This window comes from Myiozetetes cayanensis, unplaced genomic scaffold (genome assembly GCF_022539395.1).
Source record: "Myiozetetes cayanensis isolate MyiCay16 unplaced genomic scaffold, myiCay2020 scf23, whole genome shotgun sequence".
Classification (NCBI taxonomy): domain Eukaryota; kingdom Metazoa; phylum Chordata; class Aves; order Passeriformes; family Tyrannidae; genus Myiozetetes; species Myiozetetes cayanensis.
The window spans coordinates 9,959,335-9,986,358 of NW_026087445.1; the positions used below are offsets into that span (position 1 = coordinate 9,959,335).

General features: G+C 53.1%; 5 protein-coding genes across 8 annotated transcripts in view; 2 read left to right on the forward strand and 3 right to left on the reverse strand.

The window, feature by feature from the left end:
• Positions 1–1,948: 1,948 nt before the first annotated feature.
• On the reverse strand, positions 1,949–4,992 carry ARPC5L (actin related protein 2/3 complex subunit 5 like). The gene is made up of 4 exons (XM_050319916.1): positions 4,749–4,992; positions 4,555–4,626; positions 4,099–4,275; positions 1,949–2,529 (listed from the first exon to the last, which is right to left on the reverse strand). Exons 1-4 carry the CDS (start codon positions 4,953–4,955, stop codon positions 2,467–2,469), a joined length of 519 nt encoding a protein of 172 aa, XP_050175873.1. The 5' UTR covers positions 4,956–4,992; the 3' UTR covers positions 1,949–2,466.
• Positions 4,993–5,099: 107 nt separating this feature from the next.
• Positions 5,100–7,732, reverse strand: PPP6C (protein phosphatase 6 catalytic subunit). The gene is made up of 7 exons (XM_050319915.1): positions 7,619–7,732; positions 7,425–7,520; positions 7,283–7,348; positions 7,031–7,172; positions 6,669–6,748; positions 6,355–6,564; positions 5,100–5,876 (listed from the first exon to the last, which is right to left on the reverse strand). Exons 1-7 carry the CDS (start codon positions 7,691–7,693, stop codon positions 5,628–5,630), a joined length of 918 nt encoding a protein of 305 aa, XP_050175872.1. The 5' UTR covers positions 7,694–7,732; the 3' UTR covers positions 5,100–5,627.
• A 66-nt stretch (positions 7,733–7,798) lies between these two features.
• Positions 7,799–10,014, forward strand: RABEPK (Rab9 effector protein with kelch motifs). Its single transcript, XM_050319939.1, has 7 exons — positions 7,799–7,869; positions 8,087–8,223; positions 8,303–8,455; positions 8,524–8,685; positions 8,768–8,917; positions 9,056–9,205; positions 9,351–10,014. Exons 1-7 carry the CDS (start codon positions 7,811–7,813, stop codon positions 9,626–9,628), a joined length of 1,089 nt encoding a protein of 362 aa, XP_050175896.1. The 5' UTR covers positions 7,799–7,810; the 3' UTR covers positions 9,629–10,014.
• Positions 10,015–10,461: 447 nt separating this feature from the next.
• On the reverse strand, positions 10,462–14,356 carry HSPA5 (heat shock protein family A (Hsp70) member 5). Its single transcript, XM_050319938.1, has 9 exons — positions 14,286–14,356; positions 13,988–14,125; positions 13,604–13,835; positions 13,201–13,338; positions 12,840–12,952; positions 12,373–12,763; positions 11,845–12,082; positions 11,491–11,658; positions 10,462–11,334 (listed from the first exon to the last, which is right to left on the reverse strand). Exons 2-9 carry the CDS (start codon positions 14,101–14,103, stop codon positions 10,775–10,777), a joined length of 1,956 nt encoding a protein of 651 aa, XP_050175895.1. The 5' UTR covers positions 14,104–14,125; positions 14,286–14,356; the 3' UTR covers positions 10,462–10,774.
• A 660-nt stretch (positions 14,357–15,016) lies between these two features.
• Positions 15,017–27,024, forward strand: part of GAPVD1 (GTPase activating protein and VPS9 domains 1) — a 29,300-nt gene continuing 17,292 nt past the window's right edge. For 2 of the 4 annotated variants that reach the window (XM_050319933.1, XM_050319934.1), the window contains exons 1-8: positions 15,017–15,181; positions 20,202–20,415; positions 20,766–21,609; positions 22,782–22,868; positions 24,058–24,192; positions 24,302–24,491; positions 25,424–25,504; positions 26,313–26,473. In XM_050319933.1, the coding sequence (XP_050175890.1) occupies positions 20,231–20,415; positions 20,766–21,609; positions 22,782–22,868; positions 24,058–24,192; positions 24,302–24,491; positions 25,424–25,504; positions 26,313–26,473 (1,683 nt within the window). In that variant the 5' untranslated portion in view covers positions 15,017–15,181; positions 20,202–20,230. The remainder of the gene's footprint in view (positions 15,182–20,201; positions 20,416–20,765; positions 21,610–22,781; positions 22,869–24,057; positions 24,193–24,301; positions 24,492–25,423; positions 25,505–26,312; positions 26,474–27,024) is intronic. The other 2 variants (XM_050319935.1, XM_050319936.1) reach the window with 1 other exon arrangement.

A 27,024-nucleotide genomic window follows, 5' to 3' on the forward strand; every position in this document is an offset into this window, starting at 1 on the left:
AGGGCAATATTCAAATCCTAATGAACAAATCTTGGTTCCAGCAGCTTGTTTTCTTAGTAAAACCATAGGGAAAGGGGACCAAGGTGGCACATGCCTCACAATGGAAGCAACATTTTGCCCATAAACACTATTGCAAAATCTGGATCCAATTGGGAAGCAGCAATAAGTTTGACTTCTTATAAATGAGACCTGTTTCCAAAAAACTACACACAGAATTCAGTGAGCAGGCTGCAGTTCTGGGAATTCTCTTAGAAGGAGGTTCGTGTTACTAACAATACTTCTATAAAATATATTCAGGATACTTCAGCCTGTTCTCCAGTGGAGATCCAGTCACTGTTGAGGTGTTTAACTTTGCTGACAGGGCTCTGACTGGCCGTGGAGTGGCTGTGGAGATGCAGTTGGAGGTGCAGCAGGTGAGCTGATCCTGCCTGCCTCCATGCACACCTGTGCTGTGCCCGAGGGGAACTCCTTCAGGTGAGGTCAGTCAGCAGAGAGGATCCAGAGCCCAGCTGGCCTCCCAGGCAGCCACATCCCTGGAGCTGTTTCCAGGTACTCCCAGGAGCTGTTGCCTGGGCACAGGTGACACTCCTCAGCTTAGATTTATCTGAAGTTAAGAAAACCAACGGGATTTTTTTGTACACTAAAGCTTGTCCAAACAGTCTTTAGTAACTGGACCCATGGCACTTCCAGAGGGGACAGAACAGTTCCTGTAATGTTCCAGCTCTGCTCTACGGTGAAAATAGACAATCAAAAAGTAGATTTATCTCAAGTTTTCCTACTGAGACACAGCAGGGTGGAAAAACCCTGTTTGTTCTGAAGAGCTTTTATTTTCGGAGGTCTTTTTCTTTCAAATGTCCCTTTGCCCTCCCTGTTTCTGTGGGACCAGGGGTCAGGATTCCCTGGCTCAGGTTGATGCCTGCTGAATGACTAATGGGTTTACACTGATCCTGGCTTGAAAGGTTACTGAACAATAAGGAATGCAGGACAGGCAGCCTGGAATAGTGACAAAATCCTAGGTTATACATTCACTAACAACTTCAATTTCAGATCCCAAAGCTCATACAGGATCAACTTACCATAAATTAGTTCTTAAATGTTGGATTTTCATTAGATATCAGAGCAAGACTGGTGTGTATACCTGTATTAAAAAGCTAATGCACTTTCCCTTGTCTCAGAACAGTGGTTATACATAATCCTTTCTATAGCCATTGGATTTCTTTCCTTCTATGCTGTAAATATGGATTGTATGATGAGACACTATGAAATTTGTGGTGCAATACATTTTGGATCAAACCCCTAGTCTTGATTTCTTTCTCCTTATAGTTCTGGTTATCTCCCCTGGGATTCTATAGCTATTTAAAATAGAATTTTAAAGCATGACCCAAACCCCCCCTTTTTTCCAGGGTAAGGGTGGGTGTCCCAGCAGTGCCACCAGGGCCTGTCTCCCAGGGAGCTGTGCCAGCAGGGAGGTGGAGCTGCTGCCTCCCAAACCCCCTCTCACCAGAACAGCTGCTGCTGCACTTTGAGCAGCTGATGGAAACAGGACTGGGTGGGGCAGGGCCTCCCTGCTCCCTGGTGCCAAAGGGCAGGAGTCCTGCCCAGGGAGATGTGGCTCCTGCCAGGGCTGGAGGAGTCGTGTCCTGCCTGGGCAAAGCTCAGGTCAGACCTCTGGGGCAAAGGACACACTGACACATCCATTACACCTGACTGTCTAGCACGGACAAGAATGTAAAAGCCGAACCCAGGGTGATGATGTGTTCTCTTCACTGCATCTTGAAAGTCTAGATTGGAACAGCTATGCTTGGTCTCACTCCTACACCCAGGTTAGAGCTGTATTTGAGAACAAATCCTGTAAGGAGGTGGAGTTAGGAGCAGTCATGCAAAGGTGGACTCTTAGCTTGGACTTGGTTATTGCTGGCCTGCTTTGGAATAAGTGTCAGACAGATGGTTTAGCTAAAAATAAATTAACTCATGTGATCCAAGGACTTTATTGATGCAGCAGGCACTTCACTTTACATTAAACCAACCCAGAGTCCAACCAAGTCCTTCTCTCCCACGTACAAAGCCACCATTCCAACACCCCCTTCTCCCACCACCAGCTGCAGGATCTCGCTGGCCTGGCCACAGCTACCTCAGAACTAAGCAGGAGAGGGGATCGTGTATCACCACACCTGGGTACAGCAGCATCTGAAATACCTGTTCACTTACAGTAATAGGAGGCAGGACTGTGCCTTCTCTCTGCCTGTTAAAGAAGGGAGCAGGAGAATGTCATGGCTCCTGGATGTGATAGTCGGAATATGCAGGAATACCTTTTCTCTTCCCCCACCTTTAAGGTTAAAAGCATTCCAAGAGGAGGTTACTGTAGGATTTCAGTAGATTGTAATCTCTATAGATGGACCAGTGTTGTTTCAGCTCATTCCTTCTGAGTCCAAACCTGACCGTTGTCTCTGTCCAAGTTAACAGTCTTTAAACAGTCTTTCTTGCTGTAAGAACTCTTACTATGGAGCCCAGTCCTCCTACTGCCAGTGCCTGTGGGAAAGGAGAGAGGTTACAGAGCCACTGCGTCGCACACAGAACAAACAGCTGAGTGTTTAGCCGAGAAAATGTCCTTGTCCAAAATCTAACCATCTTCTGGATCTTGAGGACACCAGTGCTGCACACCACTGATGAAGCAGAATGTCTCACCCCTGTGTCCCTGAGTGGGAGAGGAGGAGGAAGGGCTCCTTTCAGTTTCATTTGTGTCCCTCAGTGTCAATGACATTTCCTTCTGAAGTCCAGAAGATGGAGGTGATTATGAAAAAGTAAATATTAAAGCTGACTGCTGAAAATGGGGCGTTTACTCTGCAGCTACAATTCCAACAGAGCAGGATGAGCAGGTGACTGGATGAATGCAAAGCACCCCCTCAGAGCAGAACCTGCAGGTGCTGCCAGACCTGCCACAGCCCTTTTGCAGAGGACAGACTGGTACTACCACTGAGCTGACTCCTCTCTGAGCAAGCCACACATCCTACCGGTAGCACCACACAAGAGAACACAAGGCTTTAAACCCTGCCCAGCCTACTCAGCCCTGCCCAGCTCCTTTCACAACTGAGGATGAGCTGCCTTGCGTGTGCCCACACGCTCTGAGCGCCGGCACCGCTCCCGTCAGGGCGTGCTGTGTCACCTCCCACGCCGGGAGCACCCACCACAGTCACCTGGAAACACCCCGGAGGAAACAACAGGGAAAAAAGAAAAAAACAAAAAAGCAAGCAGAGACATGTTCTTTGCTGTCCTGAGAAATCCCCTCCTCCCTTGCCAGGGCTGTGCAAAGCTGGTGGCAGCTGCCAATAGCTGGAGTCACACTACACCAGCTCTGCCTTTACCATCACGGGGAAAAGCCCTGCACCCTGTGAAATGACACCGTGTTTGCAGCAGCTGCCCTGCACAGGGAGGGCATTCCCAGGGATCAGTTTTCCTCAGATGAGCACTGACAGCCTGGGCTGCAGCTAAAACCCCTGCAGCGGGGAAGAGGTCACTTGGATTCCTGCCCAGGGGCAGTGGCAGCTGCTCCAGGGATGTGCCTCATCCCCCCACAGAGAGGGAAGAAGGTCCCACGGTCAGCTGCTGAACACATCCCACCTTCCCCATGTGGGGATTGCATTCTAAAGAAACACAAGAGGCCCACTCTGGACCCCAATGGAATCTTTTTGGAGACCTCAAAAGCGTCTCCTGGGCAAACCAAGCAGTTTTGCTAAATCCTGTGACTCAAACAATAAAAACTATCAGATCTGAGCCAGGCTGGACCCCCCTGGGCTGAACATTCACTGCAGAGGCAGCTGCTGCAGCTGCTCCCTCCATCCAGACACATCCCCACTGCCTCCCTTCTCCTCTGGAGCCGCTGCAGGCGTTGGGCACCGACTCCTCCTCCAGCACACACTGCCCTGTGCCCGTGGCAGGGTTTGGAATACAGGCAAAGGCTTTGTGAGTCCAGGCTCAGAGACCACAGATAGAAGCAAACACTGTGCTTCTCAGGGATGAGGCCCTGCCTGCACCCGATTCTCTTGCAGGGGCCCTCCCAAAACCACTGACTGGGACCCTCTGAGTGCCCTGAACACGTACCTTTTCATGCCACTGAAGTAATATTGCACTGCTGTTTTCTGTTGGCTTTTCAAATCCTTTATAAATGTACTTCATTAACAAGTCAACACCGTTTCTGTCTAAGGAATTCACCGCTTGTTCTATTTCACTGCTTTTAAAAGATGTGAGGACTTTAAGCATCGTTCCCTGGGCCTGCTCCTGAGAAGACAAGGAAAGGAGAGGAATGTGAGAACCCCACAGCTGGGAACGATTCCAGGACTCACGTTTGAGAAAAGGTGGCCACGTTCCAGGCTGGGCTATTTCTGCAGGGTGAGCAGCTGAGCAGCCCCGGGGTTAAAGGAGGAGGAGGGGAGAACGCCCGGGCATCACCCGTGTGAGGACACGGCCCGTGACCGCGGCAGCGCAGGAACCCCCCGGGAGCTGATCAGCTCCGGGAGACACCGTCACCTCCCAGCTCCCGACCCCCGGCCCCGCTACCTTCATCGCCTGGTTCCTGGTGTTGCCGGGGGAGCTGCGGATGGCGGTGTGGAAGGCTCGGAGCGCCTCCCCTGTGCGGGGGGTCAAGGACTCAAACCCTCGGTACCGGGGCAAAGCCGCGCCACGGCCGCGGGGGGGGCCGGTCTGGTCCCGCCTCCGCCCCCCGGGACCCCCGTCCCCCGTCCCAAAGGATATTGCCTGAGCAGCGCCTCCACCTCGGGGCTCGCATCGGGCTCGGCCGCCGCCGCCTCCTCGGGCTCCTCCACGAAGCGGTTCTCGTCGTACTGGTCGATGTCGAGGCGGCGGAAGCGCGAGGAGAGGGTGCTCCGCGCCATCCCCGCCCGGGCGGGATCGGGACCGGGACCGGGAGCGGGGAACGGGAACAGGAACAGGAACAGCATCAGCGCAGCCCGGCGGAACCGGAACCAGCGCGGCCGCCGCGCCCCGCCCGGGAGGGGGCAGCGGGGAGCAGCGGGGCGGGGAGCGGGGCGGGGCCGGGGGCGGCACCCACGCGCGGCTTTATTAACGACACAAGAGAGCCTGAAAAAAATCCGAACGACGACTTTAATGTACAAATCCCGTCGCTGCAGCAGGCTCGCGGGTTTAACCGGAATCCCGAGGAAAACGGAACAAACCGGGAACGGGGAACAACCCTTCGACCGCTTCACTGGGATCCACGAACACTCGGACAAGGCCCCGGCACGGGCGGCCCCGGCCCCGCCGCACGCCGGGCACGGACTTTGCTGCTGAAATTTCTTAAAACTTACCAAAACAAAAAGCTGAACAAAAGACGGGCCCGAGCAGCTCCCAGAGTGCGGGGTTAAAGGAATCAGTTCATCTAACCCAGGACTACATGCAGTAGTACAAATTTCAAGGACATATTACAAATACTCTGAAATTAATCTAGGGGAGGGGGAAAAAAAAAACTTGCTACAGACACCATAATACACAATAAATTTAGATAATTTAAAAATAAAAAAGGCAAGAGGCAGCATTTCAGCAGCAAAGTGCTCAATAAAAAGTATATTGTAAAGGGGCAGGACAAGGAGAGGAGAGAGCAGGCGGATGAGGGCTCAGAGGAAGTAGGGCGTGGTTGTCCGGGGAGGAATGACACGCTCTGAGTCTGGAACTGCACGGAATAACTTTGGTTCTCTTGTATTTACATCTTTGAAGACCATGATGGAGGCGATGTTCCCGCAGCGGTAGCAGTAGTTGGGTGCTGACCATACCGTGACCAGCTTCTCATCAAACATGAACTTGTAGCCCTCGTGGACGAGCTGGTGTGCTCTGCAGATCAGCTTCAGGTTGTTGATGTGGACGAACTGCAAGGGAAGGGGGAGGTCAGAGTGCCCCCAGTGCTCCTGGCACAGCCCTGGAGAGCTGAGCAGCGAGGAACCTGAGCAGCTCGGCTGGGAACAGCCAGGCAGCAGCCACACCGCCCTCCCTGCGTGCTGTGCCAGAGCAGAGCCCTGCAAGGCCAGGGTGACAGAGCCCTGAGGAGCTGCTCACTGCTCTCCAGAGAAACAAAACCAACTCAGGAATCGTTAGGAGGAATGGCAGTTTTCTGTTAAACCCTTCGGAAAGCGTTCCACACAAAGCCCAGGGCACACCAGTGAGCATCACCACGTCACACTTTTCAGAAGCAAGGTCAGTGTTAGCACACCTGGCAGTTGTGTTTGTGCTTTTAGGTTCAAATGGCTCAGGCAAAGCTCCCCCAGCAGCAGGAGCTGCTGTCAGGGTGTGATGGGGACTCCTGGGCTGGCAGGGCCCTGGTCCAGTCCCCCCCAGCCCTGCAGTTACCTCGTTGGTGACCTTGGCCCCGAAGAGCCAGCCCGCGCCGCGGGGGCTGATGGCCCACGTGTCCACGTCCTCGGGGTCCGACCACACCAGGTCGCAGAAGGCGCCTTTGTGGGGGATCTCCTGGTTCCGCTCGATGGTCCGGATCTGGTCCAGGGTCTTGATGTCCGGGGAGAGGCCCCCGTGCACGCACAGGATCTGCTCGTCTATGAGCTGCAGGGACAGCCCGTGTGCAGCGCTCAGCACTCCCCCAGCCCCGACGGGCCCAGCCCCACAGCCCCCCAGGCTGCGCTGCCCGTCCCGGGGGCTGCACTTACAGCGGCGATGGTGAGCATGTCGAACACCTTGGTGCAGTACCTCCAGGCGTTGGCGTTCCCGTACTTGGTTTGGCACTCGTCTGTGGGACAGGGTGGGATGGCGTGGATCAGAGGGGCAAACGCTGAGAGCAGCTCCTGTGAACTCTGTGCCACAGGAGCCCCACAAGGGGCTGAGCTGTGCCTGTCTCTAAAACTGAAGGTGGCCCCAGAGACCCAACAGAAGCCCACGCCAAAGGGCAGAGCAGGATGTGCCTCAAACACCTTCCAGACACAGCCCCAGCAATGGAATGGATGGGAACACCCCGGTGCACTGAGCCAGCCCCCAGAGAGCCCTGGGCACTGTCAGGCAGGCAGGCACTCACCGTAGAACCCGTACACCTGGGTGATCTGCCTGCTCTCGTGGTTGCCCCTCAGCAGCGTGATGCGGTCGGGCCACTTGGCCTTGAGGGCCAGCAGGTACGTGAAGGTCTCCAGGCTGTAATAGCCCCGGTCTACGAAGTCCCCCTGGAGGCAGAGACACCGTTCGTGCACAGCCCCCCAGCAGAGCACACGGGACACCCCCCGAGCCTGCGGGGAGCCCGGGAGCGCCGCTGGGAGCCGGGCCCCGCACGTACCATGAAGATGTAGTTGGTGTCGGGGACCTGCCCGCCGGTCCGGAACAGCTCGCACAGGTCATAGAACTGCGGGAGGAGACACGCGTGAGGGGGCCCCGCACCGGCCCGGCGCTGCGGCGGGGGCAGCCCGGCCCGGCGTTACCTGCCCGTGGATGTCCCCGCAGACGGTGACGGGCGTGGAGACGGGCTGGACGTTGGACTCTTCGAGCAGCAGGTCACACACATAGTCACACAGGCGCTGCGGGGGCGAGCGGGCAGGGCCGGGGTCAGCGCCGGTACCGCGGTCCGCCCGCCCCCTCGCGCGGGCGGCCCGTCCCGGCGGCCCCGTGCGCGCACCTTGAGGTCGTTCTCGGGCAGGTACTTGCACAGCCGCGCGATCTCCACGTACTTGTCCAGGTCCAGCGGCGCCATCTTGGCTCGGGGCTCGGGCCGGAAGCGGGGCCGCCACTTCCGGCCAGCGGCGCGCGCCTGCGGCGCAGGCGGAAGCACGGGGACACTTCCGGCGGCACTTCCGGTCCGGGCGCGGCGATGGCGCTGCGGGCGCTGCCGGAGCTGCGGGAGGGGGAGCGGCCCCGGGCCGGGCGGTGGTGAGGGGACAGCGGGACAGGGGGGACAGGGGGACAGGAACCCGGGCAGGGCGGTGGTGAGGGGACAGCGGGACAGGGGGACAAGGGGACGGGACAGGGCGGTGGTGAGGGGACAAGGGGACAGCGGGACAGGGGGACGGGCACAATGGCGGGGACAGCGCGGGGCCCCGCGGCCCGGCCCGGCCCGGCCCTGTGTGAGCCCTCGGTCGCCCCGCAGGTACCGGCTGAGCCCGCGCGGGGAGCGGCCCCGCGCCCGGGTGGGACTCGGCTGCCTCGCCCTGCCCGGCCGCGTCCTCCTGCTGGGCGGCGCCGACCCCGCCGGCGCCTTCGCGGACGCGCATTTCGTGGAGCTGGGTGAGGGCCGGGGCCGGGCAGGGCCGGGCGGGGCGCCCCGGGGTGCCGGGCCCGCTCCGAGCGCTGTCCCCGCCCGCAGCCCCGCTCCGCTGGGTCCCCGCCGGCTGGCGGGGGCTGCGGCCGCGCTACGAGCACGCCACGTTCCTGCCCGGGCCCGGCCCCCCGCGCCCATGGGTGTTCGGCGGCGCCCACCCCGCCGGGAACCGCGGCTGTGTCCAGGCGCTGGACCCCGGTGAGTGGCGGGGCGGGCGGGCGGGGCGGGCGTTCCCTCCCCTGTGCCGCTAACCCGATCTCGAGCAGGAACGGGCACCTGGGAGAGCCCCGCCGTGAAGGGGTCGCCGCCGCAGCCCCGCACGTTCCACACGTCCTCGGCCGCCGTCGGGGCCCGGCTGTTCGTGTTCGGGGGCGGGCACCGGGGCGCGGAGCCGGTGCGGGACCAGCGGCTGCACGTGTTTGACACAGGTACCGTGCTCGGTGGGGCTGTGGGGTCTGGTCTGTGGGGCTTCCAGAGTTCCCTTCCTGATGCATCGGTGCTCTGTTTTAGCCACCCTGACCTGGTCCCAGCCGGACACTCGTGGGGACCCCCCCTCCCCTCGCCACGGCCACGCCGTCGTGGCAGTGGGGACCAAGCTCTTCATCCACGGGGGCTTGGCTGGAGATGTGTTCTACAACGACCTGTTCTGCATCGACACGGGTGAGCGTGGGTGATGTGGGCTGTGCCTGGGCCCTGGGGGACCTGGCTCTTTGGAAAGATAGCCCTGTGTTTGTGTAAAGCAGCAGAGCTGGGGCTGGTGTGACCCACAGCCCCTGGCCTGCTCTGCTCCTGCCCCAGGTGACATGAGGTGGGTGAAGGTCCCGGCCACCGGTGACGTCCCCGGGGGACGAGCATCCCATTCCTCGGCTGTGTTCAGGGAGCACCTGTACATTTTTGGGGGAATAGGCCCGGAGGGGACCCTGGATAGCACATACAAGTATCACACAGGTAGGGGCTGCTCTCCCCAGCCAGGGAGCACGGGACCTGCCCTGGGCTCACCCTGCAGGACTCAGTGCTCGAGGCTGGGGCAGGGAACGGGGTCGCTGTCCCTGGGTGTGACAGCTGAAGCTGTGACTGTGTCTTTGCACTGCAGGGAGGCAGCAGTGGACGCTCCTGCAGTTTGAGTCCCCCCTGCCTGCTGGGAGGCTGGACCACGCCATGTGTGTCATTCCCTGGCAGGCTGGGACACAGGGGGACGTGGGAGCCCCCCCAGCTGGGACAGAGCCACCTGTGCAGGGGGACAGCACTGGGCCCCTCCAGCAGGGCCAGGGCAGCACTGAAGACACGGTTGTGCATCTGCTGTTGGTGTTTGGGGGGATGGACACGCAGGGGCAGCTGCACGGGGACTGCCTGGTCACCCTCCTGGAGTAGGGGGCTGTGCCCCCACAGCACCAGCATTCCCTACAGCTGGAGAGGCCCCTGGGGCTGATTTTGCCCTTGGCCCCCCCTGAGGGACAGGGCTCTGCCTGCACAGGGTCCTGCTGGCTGAGGCCTTGCAGCCCCAGGCCAGGGAACTTGCTAAGGTCCAGGGGCTTTGAGGCACTCCTGGAGCTGGCACCACAAAAGCTCCCTCTGGACTCAGTTCAATGTCTTATCTAATCCCATGGATGGGATAAGGATCACAGTTAAAATAAAGAGACCAAATTCCAATTAGATTTTTTTTTTTTATAAGTTGTAGGCTGCTTTTCAGTCTTCAGAAAACTGGCCTGTTTCATGTGAGACTTTAATAAAGCTCTTGAGAAGTTTTAATACTGCAAGGAAGTGTGCTCGTAGTTAAGCCAACCTCCTCCCTCCCTGCTGCGCACCCTCACTGCTGCAGGTGAACCTCTGGATAACTCCCTCTCCCACCTCAAGGAAAGCTGCCCCTGTGGCAGTTACTCAGGCTCCATCCCCCCTTTCTTACTGGGATGTTACATCATACAACTGCAGCGAGGGCAAAGTCCACCAGCTCCCTTCAGAAACCGAGTCCCAGCTCAGTCCAGCTCACCAGATGCCCAACTCCTGCTTTAAAACCTCCCAGCTCTTTTCCTTTCCAGCTTTATCCACTGTAAACTCAGGGCTGTGCAGGGAGACTTGCCCCCAGGTACAGCTGCTCCCTTTTCATAATCCCACGAGTGGTACCTCGGAGGGTGAGCTGCATCCACCCCTCAGGATTAATGCAGCTCCTGGGACTGGGCAATGGAAATCACAGAACTAGAGCAGAGTCCAGTGTAAATAACAAATTTATTGTGGTCACTCCAGGTAGAAAAGCTCTACACCAAGTTCACATGACCAAGTTGTTAAATAGAACGTTCCACTGCCAATACTTCTAAACCCCCATGTACACTCCCCCCCTGCTCCCTCCCCGGACATCGAGCGACTGCTAACGAAAAGCAGGATACAGCCACGTCGGGCTAGCGGTTCCAGCTCCACTCTCGAGTGAAGATTCAGAGTTACATTCCAAATTAAAGAGTTCAATATTTTAAACAATGTTCCTGAGTCCAATATATACACACACCACATTCGGGGACGCCGTATCTACAACTCGTCCTTCTCCGCCGCCTCCTCCTCGCCCGGGGGCGGCCCCGCGCTGCCGTACAGCTTGCTGACGATGGGCTGCACCACCTCCTCCAGCTCCTTCTTCTGGGCCTTGAAGTCTTCGATGTCTCCATCCTGATGGCTCTCCAGCCACTCGATCTTTTCCTCCACTGCCTTCTCTATAGTTTCCTTGTCCTCAGAGGACAGCTTCCCACCCAGCTTCTCCTTGTCCCCGATCTGGTTCTTTAGGGAATAGGCATAGCTTTCCAGCTCGTTCCGGGCATCGATGCGTTCCTTGAGCTTCTTGTCCTCCTCAGCAAACTTCTCAGCATCGTTCACCATCCTCTCGATCTCCTCGGGCGTCAGCCGGTTCTGGTCGTTGGTGATGGTGATCTTGTTCTTGTTCCCGGTGCCCTTGTCCTCGGCCGTGACCCGCAGGATCCCGTTCACGTCTATTTCAAAGGTGACCTCGATCTGGGGGACGCCGCGGGGGGCAGGAGGGATCCCCGTGAGGTCGAACGTTCCCAGGAGATGGTTGTCCTTGGTGAGGGGACGCTCACCTGGAAGACACAAGGAGAGGGTTACCGTCCAGCTGTAGTTTGTGAACCCAGGAGCCAACTTCTATCTACAAAGTATCTACAGCCTTTGTGACAAGACAGCAGCAAGAATAAAACCCTGCAGACTCCACCACTCCCTGGGCCACAAGTGACACCCACCTTCGTAGACCTTGATGGTCACAGTTGGCTGGTTGTCAGAAGCTGTGGAGAAGATCTGGGACTTCTTTGTGGGAACAACAGTGTTTCTTGGGATCAGCTTGGTCATGACGCCTCCGACAGTCTCAATGCCAAGTGTCAGGGGACAGACATCGAGCAGCACCAAGTCACCTGGAACAGAGCAAGGGCAGGACTGTGACACCACTTCAACATCCCAACACTCCAGAGGGGATCCTGCAGCCTAAGGGGCACAGAACTCCAGGGACTGGAAGAGACCCAAATTCTACTGCATTTGCTTGTCAGTGCCCGACATCCACTCTTCAGTCAACACTGAGGTGACAGTGGCGGTGTCATTACCTGTGTCCTGGTCTCCAGAGAGCACTCCAGCCTGGACAGCCGCTCCATAGGCTACAGCCTCGTCTGGGTTAATGCCACGAGAAGGTTCCTTCCCATTGAAGAACTCTTTAACGAGCTGCTGGATTTTGGGGATGCGAGTTGATCCACCAACAAGGACAATCTCATCAATGTCAGACTTCTTCAGGTCAGAATCTTCCAGAACTTTCTGAACAGGCTTCATGGTGGAACGGAACAGATCCTGTGGCGACAAAACCCGCACAACTGTGAGACTGTACTGCCAACATGTCCAGTCTCCTCTTTGTGCCACTCTGGGGTACAAAGAACAAGCACTGCAGAGGAGGGACACCAACTGGCTCACGAGCAGCCTTGGTGAGGCCCCAGTTCCCTGGCAAGGAGCAGCTGCTTGCTGTTCTGTGCAAGCAGGAGTTATTTATACCCCAAAGTGCAATGTCACAGCATGAGACTCTGCACATTCCCAAGTCCCCAGCCCAGAGCAGAGGCCATGTAACTTTACCTTTCCAAACTTACCATGTTCAGCTCCTCAAACTTGGCTCGGGTGAGCGTCTCCGAGAAATCCTCTCCCTCAAAGAAGGACTCTATTTCAATCCTGGCCTGGTGCTGAGATGACAGGGCTCGCTTGGCCTTCTCCACCTCCCTCCTCAGCTTCTGCACAGCTCTGTTGTCCTTCCTCACATCTTTGCCAGTTTTCTTCTTGTAGAGTTTGATGAAATGCTCCATAACACGCTGGTCAAAGTCTTCTCCACCCAGGTGAGTGTCACCGTTGGTAGCCACAACTTCAAAGACTCCATTGTCGATTGTGAGGAGGGAGACATCGAAAGTGCCACCGCCCAGGTCAAACACGAGGATGTTCTTCTCTCCCTCCCTCTTGTCCAGCCCATAGGCAATGGCAGCAGCTGTTCTGTAGAGGGAACAGCCTGTCAGAGCTGGGGGTGGCCGCCCAGCCCTCCCCAGGGGCAGCACAGGGGTGTACTCACGGCTCGTTGATGATGCGCATCACGTTGAGCCCCGCGATGGTCCCGGCGTCCTTGGTCGCCTGGCGCTGGGCATCGTTGAAGTAGGCTGGCACTGTCACCACTGCATGGGTCACCTGGGCAGGGAGGGGCAGACACAGCTCTGTTAGACACAGGACAGTCTGCACAGAGCACCAGCTGCCCAGAGCAGTGCTGGCTCCCCTTTCTTTACACAGAGGTGAAGACCCGTTCAACAGAGGGCCTGTGGGGCCTGCAGCACTGAGTGGGGCTCAGGATGGCATGGGTAGCCCTGACTCACCCCACCCATCTCCCCTTTCCTAAAGCTGCTACTCTAAGTGGGTATTAGGAGCTCCCACGCACTCACTTTCTTCCCCAGGTAAGCCTCTGCAGTTTCCTTCATCTTTGTCAGGACCATCGCAGAAATTTCTTCAGGAGCAAATGTTTTTGTCTGTCCCCCTCCAACATCGACCTGAATGTGGGGTTTGGCTTTCTTCTCAACCACCTGAGGAGAACAATAGATACTGTCTCATTCAATCCTTCATACAGTTGTTAGGACTTGTCCCAGTGGTTTGCTCTCTCTGAAGACCACACAGAGTCTCTGTGACAGATGTAACTTAAGTGTGGTTATCACTAGAAACTCTTGTTCCTCCCAGGAGGGCTGGGGAACCCCAAGGCCGCTAGGAAGGGCACTGTGAGTCAGATGCCTCTTCTGACTGGGGCTGTAGGTCCCTCCCGGGCCCTCCCCCACCCTCGCACTCAGGGCCCACCTTGAAGGGCAGGTACTTGATGTCCTGCTGCACAGAGGGGTCGTTCCAGGTGCGGCCGATGAGCCGCTTGGCATCAAACACAGTGTTCTCGGGGTTAGACGTGAGCTGGTTCTTGGCGGCATCGCCGATCAGACGCTCTCCCTCGGGGGTGAACGCCACGTAGGACGGAGTGATGCGGTTCCCCTGGTCATTGGCGATGATTTCCACGCGCCCGTTCTTGAAGACGCCCACGCTGGGGGTGGGGGAGAGGGGACCGTCAGGCGGCGCCGGGGCCTGCACATCTCCCCCGCCGCCCCTCCCCTCCTCCCGCAGCCTCTTCCCCGCATACCCCGGGGCCCCCAGGCCCTGATCCCCCGCCCCGGCACTGCCCCAGTCCCCACGCACCAGGAGTAGGTGGTGCCCAGGTCGATGCCCACCACCGTGCCCACGTCCTCCTTCTTCTCCTCCTCGTCCGCCCTGGCGGCACCAAGCGCTACCAGCGCCAGCAGCAGAAGCCTCATCGCGACCGCTCCGTGCGCCCACCTGCGGGGTCACAGCGGTTACACAACGGAGCGCCACGTGCGGCCCTCCCCGCGCCGCAACCGCCCGCCCTCCCCGTGCAGAACCGCCGCCCCCCGCCCTTTCCGTGCTCAGAACCGCCGCCCCGACCCCCTCGGCCCGGCCCGGCCCGCGCCGCCCTTACCGTGCCCGGCCCTCACAGAACGCTCCGGCCCCGCCGCGCCCCGATCGCCGCTGCGCCGCCAGGCCCCGCCGCCCGCCCTTTTATACCCTCCGTTACCCCTTCGTGGAGCCTCCCCATTGGCCGCCGCGCCCTCGCTGGAGCCCCCCCATTGGCCGGCTGCGACCAAGCTGGCCTCTCGCGATTGGCGAGCGCCGCGCGGCCGCTCCGCCGTGCCAGGCGCGCCCCCCTCGCGCCTCCCCATTGGTTCCCCCCGGCGGCCCCGCCACGGGGAAGCGCGAGCCAAGCGGAGCCGTCCCATTGGCTGGGCGGGACCACGGCCCGGGGGAAGGGGGAGCACTTCTGGAAGTTTCCATGGTTACCGGGGGGGGGCGCCCCCTCCTCCCGGGGACCCCGGGGGTTACCGGGGGCACGGGGGTTATGGGGGGACCCCGGGGTATCGGGGGTTACCGGGGCCCCGCCCGGAGAACGTGCGGTGAGGTCGAGGCCGGGCCGGTGTCACGGCCGGGCCCCCCGGGGACGAGGTGACACGTGTGTGCCCAGAGCCCCCCGGCGACGCCGGGCCGGTCCCGCGGGTGCCGGCAGGTCGCGAACGCCCGCCGTGTCGCGACACAGCGCCTCGCACGCACAGGCCGGGCCGGGGCTGTCCCCGCCCCGCCAGGCCCGGCACTACAAGTCCCAGCAGCGCCGGGGCCGCGTGCGCAGAGCCGCGCCCGGCCGGGCCGCAGCGGGGCCGGCAGCGCTCGGGCCAACGAGAGACCGCCCCGGGGCGCGGGGCCGCGGGAGGAGGAGCGGCGGCGGCGGCGGCGGGAGGAAGGCCCGGGGCCTGACAAACCCTCCGCTCTTCCAGGGCAGCGAGAGGGAAGGCGGGCGGCCGAGCAGGGACGGAGCCGAGCGGGGTATGTCGGGTGGGGGTATCGCGATAGGGCGCCCGGGAGGCGCGGGGAGCGGCGCGGGGGCGGCGGGAGGCGCTGCCGGTGGGGTTCGCTCGGGGGTGTCTGTGCCCTGCAGCCCCCGCCGGGGCCCGGGGGTCGCGGCTCGGGGGTGTCGGGACCGCGGGCAGCGCGGCCTCGCCGGTGCCTCCCGGCGCCTCCGCCGCTTTTGTGCTGGGCACGTCCGGCACTGAAACTTGGCGAGTGCCCTGACTTCCCTTTTTGGGTGCTCGCAGACCCCCAGCGCCAGGGAGCTCCGTCCAGGCGGTATCGGGCTTTTTTCTTGCAAAGTCATGATCCCGCGCTCCGAGAGCTGTCGGGATGGAGCTCTCGGAGCGGGCATGTGACACCACACTTACTGATAGGTAAAAGGCTATTTTGGTGGACGATGCAGTTGACTCACGAGTAGAAGCTGCAGTTTGGAGAGGATGGAGGGGGAATGGCACGGGCGGTACGTGAAGTCTGAAACATTCTGTGAAAGTGGCAGGGTGGTGGCTTCAGGAAACAGACTTTCACATCGCTGCTGCCGTGGAGGGTTCCAAAATATTCAAGATACTCCACACAGAGGTTTTGGTGTGAGGCTTGTCAGGTCCTGGAGAATACACTCTCCTCGGTAGCAGCTGTCCTCCCTGGTGGCCCCTGGATGGGGTGTTTTGTTTCACCGTGGGGAAGGGAGCTGCTCTCAGGAGAACAGCCTGGGAACAGGTTGGTTTTGTCACTTTGAGCTACTTCGAGTTCTGCACTTGTTCCGACTGGAAGCTTTTCAGTATGGCCCTTACCTGAAGGGAGTTCCCCTTTACAGCATCACAAGCAACTGGAGGGGATTTTAGTCTGGTTATGTGCTTTTTATCGATTTTATGCAGTGCAGTAATACCACAATAGATAATTTAGTAGCCAACTGATCCCGTGCATTACTGATCAAGTTCTGGTTTGGGGCAAGGGAGACAAGGTGCTCCTTGCCCACGGATGGACAGCATGTCCAGTGCTGGCTGAGAGCAGCCTCTGGGCAGGAGCAAACTTGAAGGATGAGTTTCTTATTGATGTCAATTAGACAGTGGAACTGCATTTTGCGTGTAACACATGCATTTGAGATGGTGGGTGTTGTAACCTGAGAGTTCAGCAGATGAGCCCTAGGTCACGGTGAACCATCTTACCCAGAAAAAGGCTCTTTTAGCTGTGGCAGACAGGCTGTTAGCTTGTATAAAGAAATGAGGCTTGTTAGTTGCTACTATAAATACTAATGAGAAAAGAGGTATTTCATCAGGGCTGAATTAGCTTGGAAGCTATTCAAGGCTTGCTTAGGAGTTATTTTTCAGTAAGAAGGAGTGATTTCAGTTGTGCCTTGCCCTGCCCTGCCTACGTTAGATCTGCCCAAACTTGCTTTGGAAGTTGTCTTGTGCAGCGAGACTCAGGAGGAACCACTAACCCTGAGCAGGAAATGCTGTAGTAGGAAGAAGAATCTGGTGTACCAGCAGTATTTACCACTTTACTTAATCTCTTTTCTGTCAAGTGAATCACAGACATACTCAGTAGGGATGTGGCTCATTCCTGCATGTCACAGGACAGACCTACAGAGTTTTTAAGGTGGAGTTCAGGACCAAAAAGTTCTAAAGATCATGTTTTCCAGGGCTTTTAAGAGTAGGAAGGAATCCATGTCCTGTGTTCATCAAAGGATAGACTGCCTCAAGTTCTGAACAGATTTGTGCTGCCAGCAGGGCAAGGCATCTCGGATACTGTCAGGTCACAAAGTCTTTGTTGTTGATATGTGGAGCATCATGAAGAGAAATTGTTTGAGTTGTTGTGCTAAGCTGCTCTTACTGTGTCACAGTTACTGGTAGGTTCCTGAGAAGTCTTGAAATAACTGACAGAAAATGGAAATGTTTTCGTATCAACATGAAATTTCAGGATTTAAAAATAACCTGCACGTAGCAGGAGTTATTTAATATCCATTGTTTCTTCAGCCACAGCAGGCTGTTGGATGTCTAAATATCCTAAACAGTCTCCTTCATGCAGCTGCATACAGATACCTGCTGTTCCAGGTGTGGTGTGACACTCACAAACCAGGCTGCTGGATACTTACGGGCACCTCGTCCTCAGTGCTGGCCTGGAGTGAACGTTTGGAGCCTGTCAGAGGGTGCTGTTTAAAGGGAAGAGGTTTTGGGGGAGGAGCAGTGTGTGTCAGGTGGGTGTGTTAGTGGTACAGCAGTTTCTCCTTTCAGGACAGGCTGTGTCAGTAACAGCAGGATCTGAGGAGAGGAGAAGCACACGTATCTTGCCCGACTGGGTTTTTTGCGTTTTCTTTCCTGAGCTCTCCTGAAGTGCTGTGTGTGTTGAACTTCACATCTCTGCTGTTCTCAGGTGTCTGAGAGACCTCAGGAGAAGACAAAGTTCCTCCTGTGCTTGTGTGGCTTCAGAATGATTCATTTAAAAACTAGTGAAAGGCAGTGGCAAGATGTTCCTCTCCATGGAGGTGGATCTCAGCAGCAACCCCTGGAGTCGAGTCACTTGGATTTTTATGGAGGTTACAAAGCCGAGGAAGCTGCTGATCCTGTTTGCTTGTATGCAGGGTGGAAGCTGCTGTCGTGCAGTTGTCTTCCTGTGGATTGACAGGAAAATCCTGTGGATTTTCACAGTTCCTGACAAAGCAGTGGTACACAGTAACCTGCTGTGGCTCAGTTCTGAATCACTTCTCTTGCTTTCGTTATTTCTGCTGTTGTGCAGCAGAGGCAGATAACACAGACACAGGGGCAGTGCCAAAGGCAGATAACACAGACACATGGGCAGTGCCAACTGATGGGAGGTTATCAGGTAGTCACGAGACCAGTATATTTAGAAGTGCAGTTGCAGCTCTTTGGAGCCCTAATTTGGGCCTGAAGTTCATAGTGACACTTTGAAATTAAAAATCAGAGCATACAGCAGTGGGCAATGTCCCACAGCCACTCAGGACCCAGTGTGTGGGTAAGGGCTGAGGTGCTCTGTAGTGAGGAGGTGCCCAGGTCCTGTGCTGGGTGCTCACTTCACTTTCCAAGTGGCTGAGAGGCCATTCTGTCAGGTTTTTTCGAGTGGCATCACAAATGATTACTACTGTGTTTGCAAGCAGTAACAAGTTTATTGCTGTTTTGTTTTTTTTTTTTTGTGAGCCCTTAAATTCTGAGACAAAAAATAAATTTGTTGCAAGAAGTTATTTGTTTCTCAAAGAACTTTGGCAGTAACAGAAATGTTTCTTTTTCTAATCATTTCTCTGAGACTGTCCTAGTTAAAAACATCTGAATTAGCTCATCCTTCAAGTTCCTGTTGTGCTCTCATCTTTGGGTGCATCAGCTGTAACCTCTGGTTAGGGTTGCTGGGTTTTTGAAGGGCTTTTGAGTTTGGGGTTATTTTTTTGAGAGCTTTATATACCCAGTTGTGTGTATTTGCTAGGAATGGTCTTCACACCTGACACCATCAGGTGTAATAAGACTGCAAATTTTTATACATAAAGACTTGTGACAGCTTCTCTGTTCGTCTCTGCCTGGGTTCTGGTTGTGAGGTCAGAACTACAGATGAAAGAACTTAATTACACAAGGAGCAGTGATGGTTGTCAGTGCACTTGGTTATCAGGCTGAAAAAAACTCAACAAATGGGAAACCTGTGCCTAATTAGGGAGCTAATCTGTATTCCTGCTGTTCAGCAAGGATCACCTCCTGCTATGCTGAACAGTGAACCACAGATCTTCAAAACACTAAAAGGGGAGAGCACTGAGCCAGCACATGGTACATTATTTGTAGTTTCTCAAGCATGGGCTAAATGGGTTTGTGAAGCAAGGCCTGTCCAGAGTCACTGCAGGTTGTGGGAAGTAAGTTTTTATTTTAACTGTAGTATGGCTTTGAAGGGTTCCTCAGCAGAGCCCTCTGGCATATATCCATTACTGATATATCCTACAGGTAGCTGTTGCAGATCATAGACTTTTCCTTCCTAAATTATCTGGTGTGGCTGTTGATTCTGGTGGGGAAGACATACAGCAGTTAATCATCAATTCCATGACCTGCATGATTTCCCTTCCCTCATCAGCATTAATGTAGTTGATTTTTTTTTTTCTCCCATAGAGTTAATTTTTAGATGGATTTGCTCCTGGAACGTGTCTTGACTGGTGTGGTACTCTGCTAACTGAGATATTCTCTAATTGTGAAGTTGGAGCTGATGTTACATTCAGACACAACAGTAGTTTGTGCAGATTTTAGCCCCTAATGTGCTATGAAAGACCACGGCTGTTTCATTTTTTCTCTCTCTAAAACAGCAGTTTTGGATCATGGCCCAGAGAAATATTCTTCTGAATTGAAATATTTGAGGAATTTTTTTTGAATGAATTCTACTGTTGAGCAAAGTCTCCAGACTTATTTCCAGCTTCTGCCTTACCTGGGTATTGATACTCCTTGGGGCTTGGTTTTTTTGTCATTTTATTTTTTAAATTAGTAATTTTTTTTTTAGCAGAAAAGAGCAGTGCTGGGAGGTTGGTGCTTCTGACGCACCAACAGGTGAGAGAGGTAGAAGCCCAGAGATTACACATCCCAGTCCTTGTGTTACATGGATGGGCTTTAGGATGAAGGAGTAAAGGCAGAAATCTTTATGCCTGTTCCCCAGACAGTGAGTGGGAATGGGACTGAGCCTGTGTCACCTGAGCTGAAGGAAGGGCTGTGCAGGTGATGGCCAGATTCCCACCTCGTGTACCGGAGGTGTGGGCAGGGTTGGGCAGTGCTGTGCTCCTGTCCCAGTTCACCAGTGCCAGCTGAAAACACCCTTTGCTTCTCTGCAGGTGTCCCTGGTGTGCTGACACAACAAGGGTTAATGGCAGTTGGGAAACCTTGCCTCAAGAAAGAGTGACTCTCACTGGGTGCTGGGCTGGGGGCTGGAGGGAGGGGCCCAGAGCAGGGTTCACTGCCTGGTGCGGGGGCTGGCAGGGCTCGTTCCCTCACCGTGGCACTCAGCAGTGCCGTTCTCTGTCGCTCAGTGGGTGCTGTGTCCCCCTGGCTGCCCACCATGGTGAAGCTGGACATCCACACCCTGGCCCACCACCTGAAGCAGGAGCGGCTCTACGTGACCGCCGAGAAGCAGCTGATCCAGCGGCTCAACGCGGACGTGCTGAAGACGGCGGAGAAGCTGTACCGCACCGCCTGGATCTCCAAACAGCAGCGCATCAACCTGGACAGGCTCATCATCACCAGGTGACTGCCGCCTGCCAGATAAGCCAGCACGTTTGTCACACTCAGAATCTGGAGTCCTTTGCTCACTACAGAAACAGTGAGGTTTTAAATCAAACCTCAGCAAGGGAATCTTAACATGCATGAAAGTTACTGGTTGGCCATTTAGACAACTTTTTCTTAATACCTGTGTTTGTTTTGCTTTTGTTCAGGGGAACAAACTCTCCTGAATTTGCAAATCATTTGTAGTAACTACCTGCAAAGTCTTTTCTCCTTGGTGGCTGTCTGGTTAATAGATTGACCACGTGGCATCTCTTAGGAAGATCCTGTTTACTTAAGAGTTACTTAAACTGTTTCAATGTTTTTCTTTAAAGTGCTGAAGCTTCTCCTGCTGAATGTTGCCAGCATGCAAAAGTCTTGGAGGACACGCAGTTTGTGGATGGATATAAACAGCTGGGATTTCAGGAGACTGCTTACGGAGAATTCCTGAACAGACTGAGAGAGAACCCAAGGCTTATTGCGTCCTGCCTGGTTGCTGGAGAGAAGCTCAACCAGGACAACACTCAGAGCGTCATTCACACAGTCTTTACCTCCATTTATGGCAACTGCATCATGCAGGAGGATGAGAGTTACCTCCTGCAGGTCCTCCGTTACCTGATTGAGTTTGAACTCAAGGAGAGCGACAACCCCCGGCGGCTGCTCAGACGAGGCACCTGTGCCTTCAGCATCTTGTTCAAACTTTTCTCTGAAGGACTCTTCTCTGCAAAACTTTTTCTTACTGCAACCTTACATGAGCCAATCATGCAGCTTTTGGTTGAAGATGAAGACCACCTGGAAACCGATGCAAACAAGTTAATTGAGAGATTCTCCCCAGTACAGCAGGAAAAGTTGTTTGGAGAGAAAGGCACAGAAAAGTTCAAGCAAAGAGTCCAAGAGATGGTTGACTCCAATGAGGCCAAGCTGGTGACCTTGGTCAACAAATTCATTGGCTATCTCAAACAAAACACTTACTGTTTTCCTCACAGCTTGAGGTGGATTGTGTCGCAGATGTACAAAACGCTGTCGTGTGTGGACAGGCTGGAGGTTGGGGAGGTCAGAGCAATGTGCACAGATCTTCTTCTGGCCTGTTTCATCTGCCCTGCAATCGTTAACCCAGAGCAATATGGGATCATTTCTGATGCTCCTATAAATGAGGTGGCAAGATTTAATCTGATGCAGGTATGATTCATGTTAAAGCAGTCTTAAAATTATGCATATGAGAAATGTTATTGGCCTTTTTTTTCCCACCAGAACTGGTGCTACTACAGTAAAGGTATTGTCTCTCCTACTTATAAGAGGAATGCCAACAAAATATTTGTGTTAATTGTTGCTGAGAAGCCAGGCTTTGTCTGTTTGCTTAAAATACTGGCTTGAAGCAATTGACAGCACATATTCCTGTATCCCTTGGAAGAGTTGCAAGGGATGGAAACTAAAGCGTAAAACTGACTAAAAGATGAATTCTGGAATGTGTGTAAATGTGTTGTGCTGTTCCTGCTAATGTTAAATATTGTGCTGGGTATTGCAAAGGACAGTGGAATATTTTGCTGAAACCCCCTTGTTGTCTGGCAGTAACGCCCAGTGTTTGTGGTGGGCAGCTCTGCTGTGTCATCAGCCCTCAGAGCACTGCCCAGCCCTCATGGCCGGGTTTTGTCTCTGTGCAAATACTTGGCCAGTTTAATGATGGTACCTGAAGGTGTTGTCTGAAGGTGTTGAGCAACACTCCTCTGACTGAGGATGTTCCCCACACGAGGAACAAAACCTGCTTTTTAACACTGTCTGTAAACTGGGCAGGGAGTGATTCTCACAGCATAATCGTTCTGGTGTGTTTTACACAGTGCTGTTCTAAAATCCATTAGCAATCCTCTCCTCTGCCACTGCTCAGATGCTGTAGCAGAGCTCACAGCTGACAGCTCTTTAAATTGAGGGCTGTTTTGCAGTTGGAGATTAATAAGGGATATGTGCTCTGAAATCAGGGTTAGCCCTCATGCTATTTTTTCCTCAGTAAACTATATGCAGCCTTTGAAAACCTCTAGGTTTAAGATGACCTAGATTCAACTCTCAATTGTGACGTGTTGCAAAAACAAAACATGCTTTGTTCCTGGGAGGGGGAAGTATGGATGCTCACAGCACATTTTCGGTTAAATGCAATGACTGCTTTTTTTCTAAAGCTTCTTGCTTTTCTTCTGCCCTGAAAGCAAGCACAAGACTCTGTTCACTCAATTAGAAGTATTTCTTGGAATATTAATTGAAAAAGGATTTAGAATGGAGGAGGTTTTTTTGAGTAATTTTTATAATTGTGTCCATCATGTTGTTTTCAAAGGTTTATTCTTCGTATTTCTCTTTCATTTCAGGTTGGGAGGCTTCTGCAGCAGCTGGCAATGACGGGCTCTGAGGAGGGAGATCCACGTACCAAGAGCAACCTTGCTAAATTTGACAAAGTAAGAATCCAGACTGAAAAAACCCTGAGACTCGGTGGATACGTCATCATCCTTCTGCAGTCTGCTTTTTCAGACATTGCAAAGGATTTACTAAGAGTTTAACTTCCGAGTTACATGTACTGAAAAGCAGATTGAATCCTGCACAAAGCTGGGCAAAAAAATCCCGAGTGCTGGAATTAAGCGTCTGGGATTCTTGCCTCTGCTCTGACCTAACACTTCTTAAAAGAAAATACAAACCAAGAAATTAAAGCAAATTACATTTTAGACTGCACAGGAAGTGTTCAAGGCCAGGTTGGACGGGGCTTGGAGCGACCTGGTCTAGTGGAAGGTGTCCCTGGCCATGGCAGGGGGTGTGACTGAATGGTCTTTAAGGTCCTCCCAGACCAAACTGTTCTGTGATTTTATGATTCCATGAAACGCTAAATTACTGTCTGTGGCTTTTCAACTGAACCTAAACAAAACACTTTGATCTGAAGACAGCTTTAGTATGAAGTCTGGTTTAACACCAAAGAATTTGTTAGTGCAAGTAACTTCTGTTCCTTTTTTTTTTGCATAGTTTTGCTTTTTTGTTCAGCTTTTCCATTTTGGTGTGGATGTTCTGAGAGTTGGACTCTTGTGGGTCCCTTCCAACTCAGCATATTCTGTGGGTCTGTAATTCATAGCCACATAGCAGTCACCTTCATCAGAACAACAGTGAAACTAATGATCTTTATTGTACTGTCAGATGGTTAAAAACCTACTGATATCCTTGTGTACCTTCCAGGTTTTTGCTAATTCTAATTGTTACACAGTCATACCACAAAGCTACACATTTATTATAAAACTAACATTCCGTCAGATTAGAAAATGATATTGTGTGTTGCTTCCTTGTTTCATTTTTGTTCTGTGCTCAGCAGATTCTTCAGGAAGGGGCAGTTTAATTGCCATAAAACAGTTTAATTTTTTAAAAAAATTTTAAGAGGACACTTAAGTAGCACTTTTGAATGCAGGAAAGAAAAGCAGGAAATGCTAAAAGTGACTGCATGCTTTCCTTGCCTGTTCTTCAGGGCTTTTAATGATATCTGCTACTCTGACATAAGATTTCAAAAGTAGGAAGCAAAACTTAACATCATTCTGTAACTCCTGTCATAAATTTCTCTGCAAACCCCAGAAGTGGTCTCTCATTGCAGTCTCTGCCCTGTCCCTGCAGAGCTGTGTGGCTGCTTTCCTGGACGTGGTCATCGACGGGCGCGCGGTGGAGACGCCTCCCATGTCCGCTGTCAACCTGCTGGAGGGGCTGAGCAGGACTGTGGTGTACATGACATACAGCCAGCTGACCACTCTGGTAATGCCTCGTGTCCTTGAAAGGAAGTGCTGTAAACTTGTGCCCCTATGCCCACGCGAGCCAGGCTGGCCTTTTACAGTTCTTACCAACGCTGATTGTAAATGTTTAGGTTGGCTTTATGCGCAACGTCATGTCCAGCGACCAGCTCAAGGAAGATCGGATGGCTTTGGAAAACTTGCTGGCAAACTTACCCCAGAACAAGCCAGGGAAGAGCAGCAGCCTTGAAATGACTCCATATAACACCCCCCAGCTTTCTCCTGCGACCACTCCAGCTAACAAAAAAAACCGGTTGCCGATAGGTAAGGGGAGCGAGCGGAGTCTGCGTGGTTTCTGTACCTTGGGACGTTTCTGGGCCACTGTCTCAGGCATCTCTTGGGGCTACTCTTTGCCTACACCTTCAGTTCTTCCTTTTTCTGTGTATGCAGTGAAGAGTTGTCTTTAGCATAGAAAGCCAGGTAACTTCCTTACCTCGTGATGCCAGTAGGGTGGGTGAGCTGCATCCTCCAGACTGAACTTGAGAGAAGCAGTGGAGTGGCTGGCAGTCATAATGGGAGGGGTTGACAGTGATAATAATGGGAAAGTTTAAAGAGGGGAAGCAGATCTGGAAGGGAAGATGGCTTAAGGAAGCATTAAGATGGAAAACAGAGTTGTTTAATTAGTGGGATAGAGTAAGTTTAATATTTTTCTGTCTCAGAAGAGAGCAAATGGGGAGGAGATGAACAAGCAGGAGCAGGACTTTCAGAGTATGTGCTGAAAAGAGAAGCTTTCTCCTCTCTCCGTTCTTTGTCTGCTCTAATTCCAAATGTCAGTATTCTGGAATGCAATTTTATGTTGGTTGGCTTTTGTTTTTCGAAAAGGATTTCTGGGTCTTAAACTTTTCCTTTGCAATAATACTTTATTTTAAAATAGGAAATAGTCAGTAACTATTTATGTGATGAATAACCAGTCAATGATCATTTATGAGATTATGACCACATGGGATAGTTTTGTTTGAGAGATTTGGTGTTGGTGTGTAAAAGGATGAAAATATGCAGAGCCTGATAAGTGGCAAAAAACCCACAAAACCACTCCCAAGACAAACCTGTCCCATGTTGTTTTAACTCTGCTTCTGAATGGCACTGGTCTTAAGCCTATAAAGTAGTGGCACAGCAGCATTTATTTTATGGTATAAAATAGCTTTTGCTCAAAGTTTTTATTTCTTTTGTTTCACTTTAATGCTTTCGAAATCCAGGACAGCAATTGGCAGCCATTACTGCCTGGGATACCTCTGCCACCAATCTGTCAGCTCACATAACTCTTGTAACCCCTTTTGGTGGGTAATGCCCTCTTTCCTTCCTCCTGTCTGAAACTCTGACCTGTGTCACGACTCAAGCATGTCTTTGGGTTACTCTGGCAATCAGTTCCCTTTTCACATTTCTTCACTGATTTCTATGTGAAACTTGCTTTGTGTTCATGTGGTTTTTTAGAACCCTTCCTGTGCCTTTGGGCCATAATCAGAATTTGGCTGTGACTTCTGCACACTTGCCTTGTTTTCCCCAGATCAAATAAAGAAGTAATTGGTGTCACGCTGCCATACTCAGAAATCTTAATCCCATGTGGGCGTTTTTGCTTCCACGGAGCCAAACATGGGAATCTGAGGCCAGTTGAAAAGATTAATGGAGTCACAAAATAATCAGAGTAAACCACCCGATGTTGTGTTGTATGTCTGTGTTTGAGACACCTTTTAGATTTCCGGCTTTTTAGGTGAAGAAAACCTTCTAAACAAATTAATCAGAGTTTTAAGCCACAGAAACCTAGACCTTTTTTTGTTGGTAACAAACTTAATTTTCTCATTTAACATATTAAAGGTCTTTCTGTGATTGGAATACACTGAATTTGTGTAGACAAACAGCACATAGTGTACCATGTTTCTCTACTTCGTTTTTGTTGAAAGTTTCCTTCATCAATACTCAAACACCAGTTCTATATCTCAAAGTTTAATAAGACTTTGATTTCTTAAATTTATTTCGTATGTATTACTAATTGAAACACTATAGTTCTGTATTTCCATTGTCTTGTCCTTTTTCCTCTTTAAACAAGGAAAAACTTTCTAATGTTGATATTTCAAAATATTTTTGTAGCAACTCGAAGCAGAAGTAGATCAAATATTCTAATGGATCAGCACGCAGATCATGAAGGATCCTCCCAGGAGACTATCCCAGAAGTTCAGCCAGAAGAAGTGCTGGTGATTTCTCTGGGGACAGGTCCACAGATTACTCCAGGAATGATGTCAGAAAATGAGGTATCCAGACACGGTGACATCTCAGATATTTTGAACAGTGCAGCCTCTGTCTCTCAATAGCAGAACAATGAGGTTGTAACACTTCAGTTTTGGTAATAATTGGAATTAAAATCCTTGCTTTATGTTACTGAACTTGGGGCTTGTAGCTTTTGAATTTCTCTCTGTTAGGTGTTTTTCTTCCCTCACTTAAGATGCTTAAGAGCAAACCTGAGCTATTTCTGAGGCTGAAGAAACTGATGCAAGTGCCCTGTCCTCTGGATCAAGGGACATGGCTGAATGACAGAACTGGAGCACCAGTCCCAATGTTTTTGGCAGCTCAGACTTGAAAGGCAGAGGAGAGGCCCAGCTTGTTGTGCAGGCAGAGCTGTGCTATCAGTGCCATCAGTGCCTGCAGAGTGTTCTTAGGGCAGGGCTGGAGTTCCTGCCTTTTCTTTCTCCAGCTGCAGCACAGCTGCTGCTTCCAGATTTGCTGCCTTGCCTGGAGGTTGGGGTTATCTCCTTTGGCAGCCTCGTGGAGATCAGTTTCCATGTGACACTGGTCTGTGGGGTGC